We start from the raw sequence: 15,844 nt of genomic DNA, 5'->3' as shown, positions 1-15,844 counted from the left end.
GTTTTTGTTTTTTTATTTGGGTATAGTTGGCACACAGTGTTACTTTAGTTTCAGGTGTGCAACATAGTGATTTGGCAAGTTTATACACTATGCTCTGCTCACTACAAGTACAGCTACCATCTGTCCCCATACATTGTTATTACAATATCATTCACTGCATTCCTTATGTTGCGCCTTTTATTCTTGTGACTTATTCATTCCATAATGGGAAGGCTGTATCTCCCCCTACCCTTCACCCATTTTTCCCATCCCCATATCTCCCCTCTGGAAACCGTCAGTGTTATCTGTATTTATAAGTCCCATTATGCCTTTTGTTTGCTGATTCATTTGTTTTTTTTTTTTTTTAATATTCCACATATGAGGGAAATCATATGGTATTTGTCTTTGTCTGATTTATTTCACTTAGCATAATACCCTCTATGTCCATCCACATTGTCACAAACAATATCTCATCCTTTTTAATGGCTGTGTAATAGTCCATGGTGTGTGTGTGTGTGTGTGTGTGTGTGTGTGTGTGTGCGCGCGTGCGCGCACACCTGTCTTATCCATTTGTCTACCAATGGACATTTAGGTCGCTTCCGTATCTTGGCCATTATAAATAATGCTGCAGTAAACATAGGAGTGCATATATCTTTTTGAATTAATGTATTCATTTTGGAGGGGGGATAAATATCCAAGAGTGGAATTGTTGGATCGTATGATATTTCTATTTTTAATTTTTTGAGGAACCTCCATACTATTTTCCACAGTGGCTGTATCAATTTACATTTCCCACCAACAATGCACGAAGGTTCTTTTTTCTACATACCCTTGTCAACACTTGTTATTTCTTGTCTTTTTTGCTTTAGCTGTTCTAACAAGTGTAACGTGATATTGGGGGTTTGATTTGCATTTCCCTGGTGATTAGTGATGTTGAACATCTTTTTATGTATCTGTCGGTCATCTGTCTTCTTTAGAGAAATATCTATTCAGGGCCTCTGCCCATTTTTTAATCAGGTTTTTTTTTTTTTTTTTTTTTTTGTATTGAGTTATAGAAGCTCTTTATATATTTTAGATACTAACCCTTTATCAGATATATCATTTGCAGATGTCTTCTCCCATTCAGTAAGTTGCCTTTCTGTTTTGTTGATGGTTCCTTTTGCTGTGCAAAAGCTTTTTATTTTGGTGTAGTCCCCAGTTTATTTTTGCTTTTGTTTCCCATGCCTTAGGAGACCATCTAGAAAAGTGTTGTTATAGCTGATGTCAGGGAAATTAGTTAAAAATTGATCCAGTTCTTTTACATCTAACTGTCTGGTTTTCCCAGGACCATTTACTGAAAAACTGTCTTTTCCCCATTGTATATTTTTGCATCCTTTGTCATAGATTAATTAACCATATAACCATAGGTTTATTTCTGGGTTCTTTGTCCTATTCCATTGATCTGTGTGTCTGTTTTTGTGCCAGTACCATACTGTTTTGATTACTATAGCTTTGTAACATAGCTTGAAATCTGGGATTGTGATACCTCTGGATCTTTTTTTTTCTTTCTCAAGATTGCTTTAGGCTATTTGCAGTCTTTTGTGGTTCCATACAAATTTTAGTATTGGTTCCAGTTTTGTGAAAAATACTGTTGGTATTTTGATAGGAATTGCATTGAATCTGTAGATTGCTTTGGGTAGCATGGACACTTAAACAATATTAATGCTTTCAATCCATGAGTATGGAATATCTTTCCATTTGTTTGTGTCATCTTCAGTTTCTTTCATCAGTGTTTTATGGGTTTTCAGAGTGCAAGTACTTTACCTGTTGGGTTAAGTTTATACCTAGGCATTTTAAGAGCCTCCACGTTTAAATTCACAATGGGAACTCTGTACACCTAATGGGATATTATAAAAAAGATCCTAAACTAGTAGTAGAAACAGAGAGGAAGGGCCTAGATATGAGAGCTCCTCCAAAAGTGAAGTTGATGAGTGTTTAGTAAATAGAATGGAGAAGAGAAAGAGTTGAAGGCCATAGTAATAGTAATTATCTTTTACAGAGTGTTGTATGGTTTGTAGTGCTATGTAACTATAAAATGTTTGCTTGACTAACTGATGGTGATGCCATTAACCTTACTGTAGACTTGAGGAAGAAGGAAAGGTAAAGGGCCTGGAGGAGAGTAAGTAACGAGTACAAATTTGAATTCGGACATGATTTATGTTGCCAACAGTATAGAAAGTTCACAGAAATGTTTTCAAAATTCAAGAAGAATGTATCAGATACCTGCCATGTGCACAGTACTGTGATAGAAACTTTAGAGCAGTGACTCAGGCTTTGTTATAATGCATTCCAACAAAAAGTTTTTGAGCCATTAAACTAATATTTGTATATTTATAAATAGTCTGTTCTTCTGTTAATGTATTATTTACATTATGAAACATACATCAAAGAAGTTAAAATGAATAAAAGCTCTCATATCTTCTTTCCACCTTCCTGCCTTAGAAGATGTAAAGAGGCCACAGTATAGTGAGGAACACAGATGGGGTTCGTTTTTGTGAAGGCATGTCAGATATCTCTCTTTGGAGGGCGGGTGAGGGAGGCTCAGTGAAGGTGCACAGTGATGGATGCCTTTCCTCATTCCCACTTTCCCATTTCAGGCCCCCCGTGAGCAGAGCCCCACCAAGGCCAGAAAAACTCCAGACAAATAATGTTGGCAAGAAAAAGAGACCCATAGAGGTAAGGAGAACCCACTCCCCTGTGTTACCTTGTGCTTTAAAATGTATTCAGAATTCATTCTATTTCCTTCTTGTAAGACAGCCAAGTGTTGTCATTAGTTTGTAAGAAAATAAATATATTGAATAATCTTTTTTTAAGATTTCATTTTTAAGTAATCTCTACACCCAAGGTGGGGTTCAGTCCCTCAGATTGAGTCGCATGTTCTACTGACCAAGCCAGCCAGGTGCCTCTGAGTAATCTTTTTTGTTTGGTTGTAAAAACTAATTGTTAACTGTCAAGTCTGAGTTTTGGATTGATATCCTTCATTTCTTTTTATTTTTTATTTGTCTTTTTTTTTTTAGTCTTCCGTGAATAATATTCTGAATTGAACTGTCTCTCAAAAAACTTCTAAATGTAAATATATGTGAATGACCTATGGCTTATAGAATCACAGGTGCCTTAGCAGTGTCTTAAGCTTAGTGTTTTGAATTTAGAAGTCAAAGTTTGTCCTTCATGTGATACATTCACTGGGTTCATTGAAGGGTCCTTTGAAGGCTCTACTTCCAAACAAAGAAACTTTCCACAATAATTGAGCAAGAAGGAAAGCTCTCCCAGACATTTAATTAATTCCAGTATCAGTAGCCACAAGCAAACTGTGCTGAATCAGGTCAAAAATGAGGCGTAAATCTGCAGGACAATGATTGTTGTACTCCTCCCCCCTGGGAAGCCTCACAAAGTCAAAAAAAACGGACATTTTCAGTGGCAGAATTATGTGCTAGAACTTTAGCATGAGTTATCATAGATGATGTACTTAGTTTTCTGTACCAGTGTCTGATGTACTATTTGGCTCCTCAAAAGTATGTCACTTGGACATAATGTATCCTGAGTTATATGTGCAGATTACATATTTTTACTAACAACGCAAATCGAAATATTCTTTTGGACATAAGTATCTCAGTGTTTAACACATGAACTCCTAACAACTAAAATTTTTCAAATCAGATGACCTTGTGATTCCCTTTTCCTTTTTATATATGTAGAAAAGTATGGAGTGTTTCAGCTGCCCAAAGCAGGTCTAAATTTTGTATTCAAAGATTGTAAAGCATCAAAATGCATCCTCCATTTTGACTGAAGATACCAGTGCTGTATACAAAAATAATGGTGAACATTTAGACATAAGGAATTATATAATGGTTTTATTGTTATAGGACCTTGTGTTGGAGCTTGTTTTTGGCTATCGAGGAAGAGACTGTAGGAATAACGTTCATTATTTAAATGATGGTGATGATATAATTTATCACACTGCATCCATTGGAATTCTGCACAACGTTGCTACCGGTAGGAGACCCCAATTCTCCATCTCCCACTTTTTATTTAGAATTTTGTTACTTATAATCTTAAAATTTTTGTTAAAACTACAAATAAATTACATGAGTCCAGAATGTTATTCATACTATTGAATTTTCTAGTAATATTTCAAGTAACCAAATTTACAGTCTTAAGAGAGTATGATATAGCAGAAAAAGATTTCATAATGCAAAGTGCTCCTAGGTCTCTATTAGAAGTGAAGGCTTACTGTATGTTGAAATCATGTTTTATAATGAAACCATTTCTAACTTTATTTCCCCATAACCTTAACATGAAATCGATGGATTGGTGGTTGTCTCTGATAGGTAGTGATTAAAAGTAGCATGTTGGGTGAGTGGTTGCTGGAGAGTAGGGTGAAGTGGGCAGTGTTCTTACTGAGGCCTCAGAAAGCCAAGGAAGATAGTGAGAAGGCTGCTTCCCTCTGTCTCTGCTGTGTTGATACTTTTGTTTTATTCAAGGTGAGAAAATACTTCTTGATGTTAATTTAACTGATTGGATTGCTGAAAAGCAAATAAATTCTCATAGCATCATCTGATGATGAATGACATCATAATCCTCCTAGTGACATTCATTATTTAAGTTTGAATTTTCTTATGTGTAATTATAAACCTCGTAAAGTCTGAAAGTCGGAAGTAAAATTAGAGACTTTTTGGCCCAAACATTTCTGGCTTTTTCCTCTGATGGTTCATTCCGAACAGGCAAAGAATGGCTTATGTGAGTCCTAATCCCCCGTGTCTCCTCAGTATTAATCATTAATATGATTGTCCTATTTTGGTTTCCTAAAGAAAAGGATTCACCAAGATCACACAGAAATCAGTGGTGATTTTTGATTTAATAATTTTGGCCATTTAAAAAATAGATAATCCTCTTTAATTGAGGCTTCACCAAAGAAAATAGAATAAGAAAAGATGATCTAGAAAGGAATGTGTAAATACACTTTCATGTTTATCCTTGTAATTTTCTTTAATTTTATGATTTGTCCTTAATCAGTTTTCTACTGATGGGGTATAGAGAGAGAGGGCAGAAGGGAGACTGGGTACCTCTCCACTTCTCATTATTTGTCCTCTCTAGTTTGGGATACATTGCTGTGTTCACAGTCTAGGAAGTTTTGCCCTATTAGCTGATCTTCAAACTTAGCCAATAGCACATATACTTGCTTGTTTGTTGTTCTCACTAAACTGTCAGCCCTGGGAAGTATGAAGCACATTTCACTTTGAAGAGAAGTTTTAAAGTATTAGATCTGGTAAATGTCATTGTTAAATTGTTTTGTGTTGCTTCACTTTTGGATGATGTAGTGTGGGTGGACTAGATCACCCTGTAATCACCCTGGGTCCTCTGTAATCTGGACCCAACCTACGCCCTATCCTCCTGACCTCATTTCCCACCTCGCCACTGTACTTAGGCAAACCCACCTTTAGTACGTCTTGCATGATCACAGGTCTAAGGTCTCTTCGCTGTAAGTCCTATTAGGTAAATCACATACCTTCTTTGATCAGAATTCTTCAGTACCTCCCCACTGACTACATAATAAATATGAAATTTAATAGGTTGGCATTCAAAATCCTCTATCATTCTAGTTCCAATTTGCCTTTCCAACCATATCTCTCACATTTATCCTTGACCGTACATTTCAGCCAAATGAACCATATACATGCATACTTAGTACTTTCCTGTCTTTGTACCTTTGCTTAAAGTATTCCTCTACCTAGATTGCCCTTCCCCACCCACCTTCACTTTAACAAAATCTGTCTTGTCAGTCCAAGAGTGCCATATGCCCATGATAAGAAGAATCTTTTCTGCTATGAATTCCCAGAGCAGGCCCCTTCACTCTCTTGTGGTGCTTGATGTCTTTAACCTCATGTTAACTTTCAGGACTCTATCCCTTTAAAGATTTGGGTTATTTTTCCATCCTCATGATAACGTGCACATTCAGTTCTCAAAAAATACGTATTAAGTTAAACAGAGCAATTTTTTATTGTTCTAGATAAGTGCATTTGGCTGTTATGTCTTAAGGTTTTCTCAATTTTTTTTTTATAGGGACTCAGAGTTTTTATCAGGAACATAATGATGATATACTGTGCCTCACTGTAAATCAGCACCCCAAATTTATCAACGTAGTGGCAACGGGCCAAGTAGGTATGTTTCTGTATTTTAAAAAGAAACAGTTTAAGTAATTGTATTGTTCAAATTAATTCAGTATCCTAGGGAAAAAAATATATATATTTGGGTATTGTTGAAAATACGTTTGTATATAAAACACATACCTAGGGGCGCCTGGGTGGCTCAGTCGTTTGAGCATCTGACTTTGGCTCAGGTCATGATCTCATGGTTTGTGGGTTCGAGCCCCGCATCAGGCTCTGTGCTGACAGTTCAGAGCCAGGAGCCTGCTTCAGATTCTGTGTCTCCTTCTCTGTCTGCCCCTCCCTCGCTCATGCTCTTGTCTCTCTCTGTGTCTCAAATGTAAATAAATGTTTAAAAAAAAAAAAAAAAAAAAACATGCACCCAGTTTTACCATATGATTTGCTTCCAGGTATCTTTCTCTCGCTTTGGTTATCTTATTGGTTCAGACAGTTTAGAATTAAGAATAAACTATTTTATGGTGATTGCAGTAGTTGGATTTAGTCCTTTAGCAGATATTCCTAATTGGCAGAAAGGTTTAATTTAGCATATAAAGCAAAAAGAATTTGGAGAGGAAATTGTAAATAAAGGGGGAGCCAAAAAGTAACCAGACTGACGGGCAGAATGTCTGTGGCAACTAGGACTGAGCTAGGAAGGAGAGAAAAGCTCTGTTGTCTGTTCCATGCTGCTAAATCCTTCTGCCTTTTTCTTTTCTTTGGCATTGATTTAAGTTGCCAGCTGTTTTAAAAACCACTTGTCTTGCTGTCTTCTTTTAACCCTTTAGAAAACTTAAAGGATGAGAGGATAGCGGGTCTAATTAGAACAAATACATCTACCAACCAGTGATCACTGTGAACACCACATCATAGATTTGGTCAGTTGAAGCTTCATAAGCTTGGTGTACTTTGTAAAAATGATCGATGTCATTGGGCTTGTTGGATCTTGGTGGGCCTCCGTTGCTAAGCCAACTCTCCAGGTGTCTTTTTCTCCTTGGATAGAATAATTTATGCTTTTAATATCTTCATTTTTCATACAAGTACTAAATTGATCAGTCAGAAACTCGATCTCTGGGTTACAGAGTTCTACAGTTGTACCACAAAGGTGCTTGTGATCTTCCTTTCTGTAAATTTTTCTATTTTTAACAAGAAGTAGACTGATCTTCATGCATTACACACAAAGATTCTAATATTTGAGTATAAATAGGTCTAGGTCCTTTTTTAAAAATGAGTCTTATTTTTACTCTGAAAAAAATGAGATCATGTTACCATTTTGGTTATAAAAGGGCCTATTCAGTGCCTCTTGACATATAGTTATTGTTCAGTTAATTTTTTTGAGTAGATTCATTTATTCAACAAACTTATTGAGCACATGCCATGCACAAAGTATTATTCTAGGTGCTAGGGATATAAGCCTACCAAAAAAAGATAATATCTCTATGTTAATGGAATTTATATACGGTGAATAGAATTGTAGAAGATACGGTTCTTCCATTTCCCAACTTTGCTTTTTTTTTCTTTCCCCGTCTCTCTCTTTGTTAAGCAACTTTGCTTTTAACATATTAGTGCCGCAGTTTTGTCTTTTAAGAAATCTTGTAGTCACAAATGTAATCTTTCATTAAAATTGACCCTCTTCTCCTTTTCCTTTTTTTATTGAGTTATAATTGACATAGAACATCGTATAGGCGTACAACTTAATAATTCAGTATTTGTGTCTGTTCCTTTTATTTCGAAAAGTGACACTGTAGGGAAATGTAAAATGGCTAATTATCTTCCAAGTCAAAGTCCAGGCACTACAGAGGTGAATTTTAGATCATATATGCAGTCCTGTGCCTTGCCCCACTGTACCCTTACACAGAATGGATACAGAAATTTTTTTACTGATGACTAATGGCACGTAGGATAGACTTGAGAGACCACCAACGAGTGAGGGACTTTTTCTTTTCTGAACCCCCAGAGTTGAGTCAGTAGTAACTTTGACTGCCAAGCTTGTATCATACCTGCAAGGCACAAACAGTCTAAAATGTTTATGGCTCTCTTTGTTAAAAATTGTTTAGGTCAGAGGGGAAATATTTGCTTTTGTGGTATTTTAGCCAGTTACATTCAACCTTTTTTTTTTCTTTACCTTTGTCCCTTGGCTGGAATCTTGGACTCTCAGGGCCAAGCAGAGGTGCATTAAAACTCCAGTCTGTTACAGGGCATTTTGTAAACCAAAATAAGAGTTGTATTATTTAAAACATGTCATTATATTTAAATTGTTAAAATTTCATGTGACTCTTTAAATAGAAAGAAAAAAAAGTTTTTATCCAGTAATTGGAAGGTCATATACGTGAAATGTTAATATATGTGTATGATTGAAATGAATGGCTTCACGTACAGTCTACTCAATTTAACATCATAAAACTAATTTTGTATATGACCATTTGTGATTTATATAAAAATTATTTTATAATTAATTTTTAAAGTATTTTAATAAGTATACTTAAGAATGTACTCAATAAAAATATTTTTAAGTATTTATGTTACTTATGGACAGTTGTTTTTCTGCTGTTTTTCCATTGTAGGTGATTTAGCAGACATGTCAGGTAAGGAAAATTCGGCATTTTCTGTTTTAGTTATATTGTTTAGTATTGGTAGTCCAAATTTTTATTGAGTAATAAGATACTTGAACATATTTTGAATTTTTTTAATGAAAAATCTATTCTTTTAATGTCATGATACTGAGCTCATTCGGCAGTAACAATGATAATTATTTTTAAAACTAATATATTTTGACCTTTTTAGTATCCAGCACAATTGTAAGCACTTTCTGTGTATTACCTGTGTAATCACTGCAAGGATCCTCCACGGTAGCTATTAACTTGCCAACATCATGTAGCTGCTGAGCATGCAGCTGGGGGAAGGGCGCCTGGGCGGCTCAGTCAGTTAAGCTTCCGACTTCGGCTCAGGTCATGATCTCCTGGTTTGTGGAGCCTGCTTTGGATTCTGTGTCTCCCTCTCTCTCTGCCCCTTCCCTGCTTGCACTCTGTCTCTCTCTCAAAAATAAAAATTAAAAAATAATTTTTTTTTCTTAAAGTGCAGCTGGGGGTAAAAGTAACCTTAAATGTGAATCAGTAGGTTGTATTGCCTAAAAGTGAAATTTTTTAATTGCTGTTTTTATATGTCCAATAATTGCACATATTGTATCAACAGATCACTTAAAGATTTAGAAATAGCTTTCTATTACTGATCTTGACCATAGCTTTGCGAATCTAAAAAGCTACTGGATAATGTGTGTCCATTGTTTTGACATATTTACTAGGCTTTTAAAATTTCCTTTTCAGTTTACATAGGAAAAATAGCAGTTTGATAGGAAAATATGTCATGATCTGTGTCTGTTTCCCTCTTCTCCAGGGTAAAGCAGCATTCTGTGATTTGACTGTTAAACTACAAATGTATCCAACACAACAGGCAATATTTTTGCTCTCTTGGTTACATTCAAGAGCAGGAGTTGGCAAACCAGAGCCCTTGGGCCAAACCTACCTGTTTTTGTATAACCCATGAGCTAAATACAGTTTTTACTAAGTTAAATAGTTAGAAAAAATCAAAAGAAAATTTCACAGCATATGAATATTATATGAAGTTCAGATTTCAGTATCCAGAGATAGAGTGTTGGACACAGCCAGGCTCATTCGGTTACATATTGTTTGTGGCAGATTTTGTGCTACAGCAGCCTTGAGTAGCTGCAACAGAGACCTCACGTGACCCTCTGGTTGCTTTGCACAGCTGTTTGGCACACTGGAGATGCAGTGATGCTGTCATAACTTGACAGGTTTTGAGCTAACCCACAATTAATTTTGTTATTTAAGCAATGTATATCCATCATGTCGAAACAAGGCAAAAAAAAAGGAAAGTGGACTTTGTCACACTTCTAAGGCACAGTGAAATGTGGATTATATTGTTATCAAATTATATGGTAAATTCGACACGATAGCTGTGCTAAAATAATACAATATATTACATTTTCACACTAAACTTGACAAAAGTATTCCCAGTTCATGGGAAGCCCAAGAGTCAGAAAAATTAGAAAATGTAAAAGAATATTTGTGTGAGTATCTCATCACAACAGAATTTCTTCACAGAAATAAAAAATAAAATGAGGCTGCAACCAAGTTTTCTGAATGTTTCATTAGTTAATCAAGAAGAATTTACTGTGAGTTAATTAAATCATGTTTGATTGCAGCAAACATATGTCCAGAGAAAATAAACTTGTTTAAACCCATCAGCTTTTTGGCAAAACCTATTGCTAAAAGAGTTGAGGATGTTGGGAACAGCATCAGTAGCCAATTAACAAGACCCTAAAAAAAGCAAATAATTCTGAATGGTTTCCCTTGGCTCTTCATGGATTGACAGTTGTTGCCAGTTGCTTATTTGAGGCAATCACTGCCAACTTTGAAGTGACTGAAGAGTTGGCCTCTAGGACTAGTCTTCATGGAACAACTACAAAAGATAGTATTTTCAGAGAAGTTAAGAAAACATTAATTCAGTACAGTCTGAAGTGGAATCTGCTAAGATATGTGCCAACTGATGGTGGTAAAAATATATGTGGAGCTGGAGCAGAAAAAGGGTTAATGGGTTAATAAGTTTACAAAACTGGTGAAAATTTAAGGTGTTTAAAGCCTATGATTCATTGTGCCTGTTCGTCATCAGCTAGTTTGTGGAAAACATAGCAGTGTATCATGTGTTATTGACAACCTCACTTTGTCTTTGAGAGTCAACAGTTAACTTCATTTGTTCTCATAGAATTAGCCATCATCAGTTCCATGAATTCATGTTAGAAACAGAAGCTGAGTGTCCTAACTCACCCAGTGGTTTAGCAGTAGTAGCTTTATTGCGGTTTTTGGAGCTCAGAGCCAAGGCTGAAATTTCTCTGAATGAGAAAAGTACTGCCGTCAATCTCTATTATGGAAAACGTAATGGCCTTAGAAATTAGTTTTTGCTGCAGACTTGATCGTGTTTCTTAATGAATTCCACCTGAAATTACAAGGAAACTACAGTTACAGTAACAGCCTAAAATTACAGTTAAGGTGAAATTCTACAGTCAGGTCATTGATGGCGACTGATGTTGAATCACAAGTAACATCAGACTGCATGATACACTTCTCATGGTGCCAAACATTAAACCAAGTGAGAATCCCACTTGCCGCAAATGTATTTTCTGCTCTCAGACTGCAGTTCCAGCAGCACTTTTCAGATCTTGATGCAAGTGAGAAGGAAATTTCCACATTTCAAAACTCATTTGAACTGAAGTTGAAGAACTCCATGTAGGGTTCAGTTCATGGTAATTACTCTGCAATGGAAAACATGCTAAAAAGGCAGATATAAAAACAACACTCTAACTGAATCCTCTAAATGCCTTCCACGTGATTAATATGCTCAGTTAAGATCTTGTACTTTTGGGGACGCCTGGGTGGCTCAGTTGGTTGAGCGGCCGAACTTCGGCTCAGGTCATGATCTCGCGGTCCGTGAGTTCGAGCCCCGCGTCGGGCTCTGTGCTGACAGCTCAGAGCCTGGAGCCTGTTTCAGATTCTGTGTCTCCCTCTCTCTGACCCTCCCCCGTTCATGCTCTGTCTCTCTCTGTCTCAAAAATAAATAAACGTTAAAAAAAAAAAAAAGATCTTGTACTTTTGGATCAATATTTGAATTTGTCAGTAACTATCTACATGAGACATTTTCAAAGTTGAAATATGTAAAATTTTTACAGGCAAACATTTGCAATTGATCTTGATGAGAAAGAACTCTCAATTGGAAGCTTACCTTGTTATCGCCAAAGAATTTTCCTCTTCTCATAGTGGATCTTTATTATAAAAAATTTCACTCTCCAGGCGCCTGGGTGGCTCAGTCAGTTGAATGTCCGACTCTTGATTTCGGCTCAAGTCACGATCCCAGGGCCATGGGATGGAGCCCCGTGTCGGTCTTTGTGCTGAGCTTAGAGCCTGCTTGGGATTCATTCATTCATTCATTCATTCTCTCTCTCCCTCCCTCTCCCCTGCTCATGCTCTCTCTCTAAAATTAAAAAAAAAAAAAAAATCACTCCGTGATTTTCATCAATAAAAATGTAATGGAAATTTTTCTCTCATTAGATAAGTACCTGCATAATATCTTCAATTTTGTGGCTTATCTGACCCTTGACAGAAAAGTTTGCAGCCTCCAGCTCTAGAGGGAGAGAGGCAATAAATAAGTAAACTTTTTAAAAACTTTTTTAATTTTTTCAAAAAAAAATTAAAATATTTTTATTTATATTTAAGTAATCTTTATACCCACTGTGGGCCTCGAACTCGCAACCCCAAGATCAAGAGCTGTACATGCCTCTGACCGAGCCAGTCAGGCACTCCAATAAGTAAACTTCTGAAACTAACATGACCTGAGATGGTGATATGATAAAAACAATAGGATGATGTCAGTAAAACTAGATGTTTGTTTTCTTGATGTGGTAACATTCAGCTGGGCCAAGAATGAGAACAAAAAAAATGACAGCTGAGGGATGAACTGGGGGACTCCAGGCTGAGGCTGTTTTGGGGAGTCCCAAGACCCACCCATACATTCAGTGATTCACTAGTAGGCATCCCGGGGCCCAGAGATTGTTAGGGCTATAGTTTCTTAGAGTAATCTGCAAGGGAAAAAGACACACTGGGTGAAGTTTAGACGCTGCAGGATCATAGGTGCAGTGTTTTGCCCAGGGACACCCACTTAAGCCTTAGAGTCCAGGCCTTTTGGGGTGGAAGGGCTGGTCGCATAGGCACAGATCAGCCACAACTACTGAAATGCCAGAAGAAAGCAAGTGTTCAGTACACCAGGTAGACAAAACAGCCTTATTAACATAGGGACCATTTCAGAAGTCAAGTTCTCACACACTTGCAAGCAGGCCCTTCTAATGATAGCAACTTCAGGCTTGTTTATGTTAACTCTTTACTGTGCAAGCCTTAAATCAAGAAACAGGAAGGTGAGTGTGGAGGAGTAAGGCCTCTAAGATGAACTTGGAGAAGGAGAAGGGGGTTAGGAATCAGGTGCATGGGGCTTTGCAGGTCATGGAGAGGAGTTTGGATTCGCGCTAAGTGCAGAATTCTTCATGGAGAGTGTTAAGGGAGTGAGTTGGTCTCATTTATGCTTTGAGAAAATCACTCTGCACTATTAAGGATGCAGAGGAGAAAGAGAAGTAATCAGAAAGTTGGGAGGCTGTTATAATAGTCCACGCAAAAGACATTTTTAACTGAGGTGGCAGGAATGAAAATGGAGAGAACGCTAGACAAATACAGAATGTATTTTGGAGGGAAAGCCAGTGGTCCATTCTGATGAATTGGATGTGAGGGCATGACAGAAAGTGAGGAATCAAGGCTGTTAATTTTTTGCTGGAGCGGCTGGCTCACTGAGACGGGAGAATACTTGCAGAGAGACAGTTGAGCAGGAAGAAATGCAGAGACCTGAGGATTAAAGGGAATGCAAGAAGACTGGTAGGTTTGGGGGTGAGAAAATAAGCTCGTGTCTGGTAGCTTCTATGTTGTTCATTTCATCAGCTGAGGGTGAGGAGGTGACAAAGAAGGTGGAGGATAAAGTTTTGAAATGGTCAGTTTGGGATGTGGGAGAGTGAATACATAATAGAAAATACATAATTACCCTTTGAATCCATTAGACGTTTTGTGAGTGGACACTAAGGGGACATCTTCTCTGTCTGACAAAGCCTGCCTAAGACAGTGGTAAGAATTTGACATTTTTGATCCTTAAGGCAATTCAAAGGGAGAATTCTCTGTACCCCCAAACCCCCATTTGTAGTTACTGTTTGTCATAATGGTTAGTTGTCCATTAAGTGACTTTAAGGATCTTCCGTGTTGTCCTGTATGACAGAAAATCAGGAAATACATTCATCCTAAGGTTGGTTGCATTCATGGTCACAAAAGGGCTACCAGTACCAGTTAGAACTACATGCTTCTTTGCTTTCATCTAGTTGGGAAGCAGATAAAAACCCTTTTTCAGAACCATGAGCTTAAAAGTCCTTCCGTTTAGCCTGATTGAGTCATTTTAAGACACAAACCAAACCCCAGACTAAGAAGACCTGGGGAGTACCATGTGCTGATTGGCTCAAATCTGGGTTACTGAACTAAATCACTGCTGCTGGGGGCAGAGAGTGGGGAGTGTGAGTGTGGGTGGCTGGGGGTTCGGGGAAGTCATCACAGCAGGCTTAGACTGATGAACTGAGCAAGCAGGGTCTCTCCCTGAATCACTTGCTCTACATAAGGGAGGGGGGGATTCCTGAATAAAAGCATAACTTTATTAAGAAGGAAGGAGGTAATGGATAGTGGGTATGCTGCAAGGAGTTGTCCCCTGCGGAAATTAAAGAGTGAGATACAGTTGGTACACTTAATGGCCCGTATTAAAATTTTGTTAAAAATACAGTTTTTATAATACTACACCAAAGGCCAAGTAGAGGATGGAGAAGGAATATCCTTTAAAACTTTGGTTCTTATAAGATCCAACTAGTAATTGGAAGAGACCCTTGTGGCATCTCTATACTGGAGAGTAAGAGTCAGGAATGCTTATAGAGTCAGTGGGATTGGGGCGCCTGGGTGGCTCAGTCGGTTGAGTGTCTGACTTCGGCTCAGGTCATGATCTTGTGGTTCACAAGTTTGAGCCCCACATTAGGCTGTCTACTGTCAACATGGAGCCCACTTCAGATCCTCTATCCCCCTCTGCCTTTTCCCAGCTTGTGCCGTCTCTCTCGCTCTTTCTCTCTTAAAAATGAATGAACATTAAAAAACAATAAAGTCAGTGGGATTGATTTTCCAGAGACAGCTTGATATGATGGAAGGAGCACGCACAGAACCTGGATTCCGAGGACAGCACACTGAAGTGCGTGTGACTTCGGGCCTGGCTGACTTCATAGGAAAACACACCTGCCTAGTAGTGGAGCTTTGATGTGTCTCCTGTTACAGACCTAGCCCGTGACAGGCACCCGTTAGCTGGTGGCATGTAGGAAGGGAAAGAGAAGAGTGTCTGTGTTACTCCAGCATCGTGAATGACCCTTTTTGAATCATAGAAAATCAACTGTAATGAACATAATTTAATCTTTCTTTAGTAAGTTAGAAAAGCCTTGAAAATTTGTAGTGATTGGGGTGCCTGGGTAGCTCATTCAGTTAAGCATCTGACTCCTGATTTGGGCTCAGGTCATGATCTCACGTTTCATGAGTTCGAGCCCGACATCGGCCTCTCTGCTGACAGTGTGGAGCCTGCTTGGGGCTTCTCTCTCCCTCTCTCTCTCTGCTCTCTCTCTCTCTCTCTCTCTCTCAAAATAAACTTAAAAATTTTTTTTGCAGTGATTTAAATCTTAAATACTGTCACTGAAGGAAGTTTAGAACAGTCTAAATATGTAGCAGTCCCATGTCATGGACATACCTGAATGTTGTAAAACATAAATTTCAGGTATACTGTCGTTACCATCTCATTTAACTTTTTATGAAAGCCTGAAAAGCTCAGTAATTCAACTTTCTTAAGATTACTTGCTATTTAATTTTTAGATAAATAAAAGTATTTGTAGTTTTGACATATTAAATTTGGAGGCAAAACTGAATGATGTTTCTTAAAAATCCATTATCTGCCTCATCACATTTAGGCAAATAAAGTCTGTGGATTGCCCCCAGGTGCTTTTTGTAAACATA

The 15,844-nt window shown here is 37.6% G+C and overlaps 1 protein-coding gene across 5 annotated transcripts in view; it reads left to right on the top strand.

Moving 5' to 3' along the window:
- The window catches only part of EML5 (EMAP like 5), a 179,158-nt gene that overhangs the window by 147,551 nt on the left and 15,763 nt on the right, over positions 1-15,844 (top strand). For 4 of the 5 annotated variants that reach the window (XM_060620490.3, XM_078447924.2, XM_078447925.2 and 1 more), the window contains 4 exons: positions 2,616-2,694; positions 3,882-4,011; positions 6,079-6,177; positions 8,720-8,740. In XM_060620490.3, coding sequence (XP_060476473.2) covers positions 2,616-2,694; positions 3,882-4,011; positions 6,079-6,177; positions 8,720-8,740 — 329 coding nt within the window. The remainder of the gene's footprint in view (positions 1-2,615; positions 2,695-3,881; positions 4,012-6,078; positions 6,178-8,719; positions 8,741-15,844) is intronic. The other variant, XM_060620495.3, reaches the window with a different exon arrangement.

The sequence above is a fragment of the Panthera onca genome, chromosome B3 (genome assembly GCF_046562875.1).
Source record: "Panthera onca isolate mPanOnc1 chromosome B3, mPanOnc1 haplotype 2, whole genome shotgun sequence".
In the NCBI taxonomy this organism is placed as follows: Eukaryota; Metazoa; Chordata; class Mammalia; order Carnivora; family Felidae; genus Panthera; species Panthera onca.
Note: the sequence above shows the minus strand (reverse complement) of the source record. Positions and strands in the feature narration are given on the sequence as shown.